Below are 3,460 nucleotides of genomic sequence, written 5' to 3'. Positions count from 1 at the left end.
CCCCCCCCCCCCCCCTCTCTCAATATATGTATATATAGATAACTAAGAGCTACAACTACCCGACGACGAATTCCTGTGGGATTCTATTTGTCCTGTGAATCTTGTCGAGTGCATCTTTCGATCGATGCGCACATTCGAGAGCAATTTTCTTCAACGTCTTGTCAATCATCCGCTTGTTTTCTTACTTTCGTAGTAGCGTTTCTCCAAAGTTACTTTTAATTATTTAAAAAATCGTCTAGTTGTACCAGAGTTGTAGCATTTTTCCAAAGTTATATTTAATTATTCCAAAAATCATTTAGTTATGCTCTTTCGTGTTGGCATTATCCTTAATAAGACTTCAAAAGTGGACGTTGGATAACTTACATCCCTGATAATATATTTATGCAGGAACTATGTTGGAACCTCGAGCAGCGGCCGCAGTGGGTCAATCCGGTCTCATGTCTCTCTACGACGCGATGTTCGCCCAATACGGAGTCAAGATTGCTCAGGTACTAGTGACCAAGCCTGACTTCTACAACGAGGAGACACGGAAAAATCTCTTCAGTACGCTGAGCGAACTGATTAGCTTGAATATCGTGCCGATCATCAACACGAATGATGCGGTATCTCCGCCACCAGACGTCGACGAGGAAGTCGCTGGCAGTGGTGGTAGACGAGGAATACCTCTTAAGGACAATGATTCCCTAGCGGCTATGCTGGCAGCCGAAGTTCAAGCAGATTTGTTAGTCCTCATGAGTGATGTCGACGGAATCTACAATCTTCCACCTTGGCAGGATGGCGCTAAGATGTTGCATACCTTCAGTTCCGATCTAAGGGGTACTATCAAGTTCGGGCAGAAGTCGAAAGTAGGCACAGGCGGCATGGACTCGAAGGTCAACGCCGCTCTTTGGGCGATGGATCGTGGTGTTGCAGTCGTCATCTGCAATGGTACGCAGGAGAAGGCTATTAAGAGTATCATGTCGGGCAGAAAAATCGGAACGTTCTTCACGCAGGCTGCCGGCTCATCCATTCCTGTCGAGGTGATCGCCGAAAATGGTAATAGTTTGACTTTTGACTTTAAGATATTTTGTGTTTGTGTTTAAGAATCTTATCTTAACAGGTATATATATATTATATATAAATTGGAGAATAAATAGTAGTTTAACGCGAGAGGAGTGCTCTGATTTAAACGATCCTGATTTTAATTTGTGGTTCTTTTATATTTATCTTATCTAGATACTGGAACGATTATATATTCATAAATGCGAATAAAATTTCAGCTCGCGTCGGCAGTAGAGTGCTACAAGCATTACGTCCGGAGGAACGAGCCGAGTGCATTAAAACCCTCGCAGATTTGCTCGAATCCAGACAGTCCGAGATTCTCTCAGCAAACGCATTGGATTTGGAAGCTGCGAGCAAAAAGAATCTGACAAAGGCCTTATTATCGCGTTTGTCTCTAACTCCGGCAAAGCTCAAGTCCTTAAGCTCCGGTCTGCATCAGATCGCGAACGATTCATTAAACAATGTTGGTCGTGTACTACGTAGGACCAGATTAGCTGATGGTTTGGAGTTGGAGCAGATAACGGTACCCATCGGCGTGTTGTTGGTTATCTTTGAATCGAGACCGGATAGTTTGCCTCAGGTAGCCGCCCTGGCTATGTCCAGCGCTAACGGACTTCTCCTGAAAGGTGGCAAGGAAGCCTCCTACAGCAATAAATATTTGATGGTACTTGTAAAGGAGGCGTTGGAGAAGTTCGGTGCCTCGAATGCTATTTCGCTCGTATCGACAAGGGAAGACGTGGGTGATCTTCTCTCAATGGAAAAACACATAGATCTCATCATCCCTCGTGGTAGCTCGGACTTGGTCCGCACGATCCAGGAGCAGTCTAAGCATATACCTGTTTTAGGACATGCCGAGGGTATCTGTCACGTTTATGTTGACAAGCACATGGATGTAACGAAGGCTATGAGAATCATCAAAGACTCCAAGTGCGATTATCCTGCTGCGTGCAATGCTATGGAGACGTTATTGATACACGAAAGTCTGATGAGCGGCAGCTTCTTTAGTGACGTATGCAGCATGCTACATAAAGAAGGGGTGAGTCAGCTTTTTTCTAAGTTTGAGTATTCGAAGAAAAAAAAAATATATATATATATATATGTGTGTGTAAATGTACATACCATTTTTATTTTTTATTTTTTGAAATTAGTTTTTTAAGAGGATTAAAGGATTTGCCATTAGTAACTCCGAAAAATCCAAAGGATAAAGAATTTAAAAAATCTTTTTTCTTCTTGTTTCGTGTCGTGTTACAGTATTTCGCGTATTTTCTGTTCGTGAGCAGAACTTTCATCAAGAACTTTTTATTGGGATTTTACAAAATGTCACAAGTTTATACTCAAGTTTGTACTCCGAGATATGTATTAACTTCTTTGAAATGAAATAGAAAAGATTGACTTTTCTGACATCTTTTCTTGAAATTCGAATAAAAGACAATATCCTATACATATGTTATGTACTGATGTAACGTTCCATTATTTTTTTATTAAAATAAAATTTTTATTAAAACTCTTTCTCTCAGTGGCAATAATCGAACTTATATTACTTAACATTAACTTTATTACAAATGTTATAAAACAATAGTATTTTCCAGGTGAAAATCAACTCCGGTCCAAAATTAAGAGAGTTGTTGACTTTTGGTCCGCCTGCCGCCAAAAGCATGCGAACCGAATATAGCGCACTTGAATGCACCATAGAAGTGGTTTCAGATGTCGATGACGCCATCAGCCATATTCATAAATACGGTAGTAATCATACCGATGTTATTGTCACCGAGCACGCCAGCACAGCGGCACACTTTGAGAGAGAAGTGGACAGTGCATGTGTCTTTCATAATGCCAGTACTAGATTCGCAGATGGCTACAGATTCGGTCTTGGAGCGGAAGTAAGATCTCAAAGACAAAAATTAGTATTTTCATTTAAAAAAACAAAAAACTTTTTTTTTTCATTTATAAAATTACTTGGAATAGCGTATCCAATTGTAATGTATGTTTTTACAAAGTATATAAAAATAATAAGTGTTTGTAATTTATAAGTTATGAAGTAGTTTATATTATTACATATATATAATTTTTTTTGAAGGTCGGTATTTCCACGACACGTATCCACGCACGTGGTCCAGTAGGAGTGGATGGGCTTTTAACGACGAAGTGGATCTTGAAAGGCGATGGACACGCGGCTGCGGATTTCGCTGAAGGAGGTAGCAAAACTTGGCTTCATCAATCCTTACCTCTCACAGAATCAGCGTGAATCGGTCGCTTCGAACTTTATGATCTCGGGTTAGCTAGAATATCATTTAATAAAATGCAATGAGTAAGCTTCTTAAAAAAAAAGCACGACGAACATAGGAAAATATAAATAGAAAAAACAAATCAAGCGCGCATAATAGAATAAAAGAAATACTATCATTCTTGATATATATAT

At 39.8% G+C, this 3,460-nt stretch overlaps 1 protein-coding gene across 1 annotated transcript in view; it reads left to right on the top strand.

Annotated features, from left to right (window-relative positions):
- Nucleotides 1–3,451, top strand: part of P5CS (Delta[1]-pyrroline-5-carboxylate synthase) — a 9,135-nt gene extending 5,684 nt beyond the window's left edge. Inside the window, exons 3-6 of the mRNA XM_018521739.1 lie at nt 388–1,035; nt 1,260–2,077; nt 2,631–2,921; nt 3,119–3,451. Of these exons, the coding sequence (XP_018377241.1) occupies nt 388–1,035; nt 1,260–2,077; nt 2,631–2,921; nt 3,119–3,286 (1,925 nt within the window). The 3' untranslated portion in view covers nt 3,287–3,451. The remainder of the gene's footprint in view (nt 1–387; nt 1,036–1,259; nt 2,078–2,630; nt 2,922–3,118) is intronic.
- The last annotated feature ends 9 nt before the right edge of the window (nt 3,452–3,460 follow it).

This window comes from Trachymyrmex cornetzi, unplaced genomic scaffold, assembly GCF_001594075.2.
Source record: "Trachymyrmex cornetzi isolate Tcor2-1 unplaced genomic scaffold, Tcor1.1 scaffold99, whole genome shotgun sequence".
In the NCBI taxonomy this organism is placed as follows: Eukaryota; Metazoa; Arthropoda; class Insecta; order Hymenoptera; family Formicidae; genus Trachymyrmex; species Trachymyrmex cornetzi.
The sequence above is the reverse complement of the archived record's forward strand: the minus strand, read 5'-3'. Positions and strand labels throughout refer to the sequence as shown.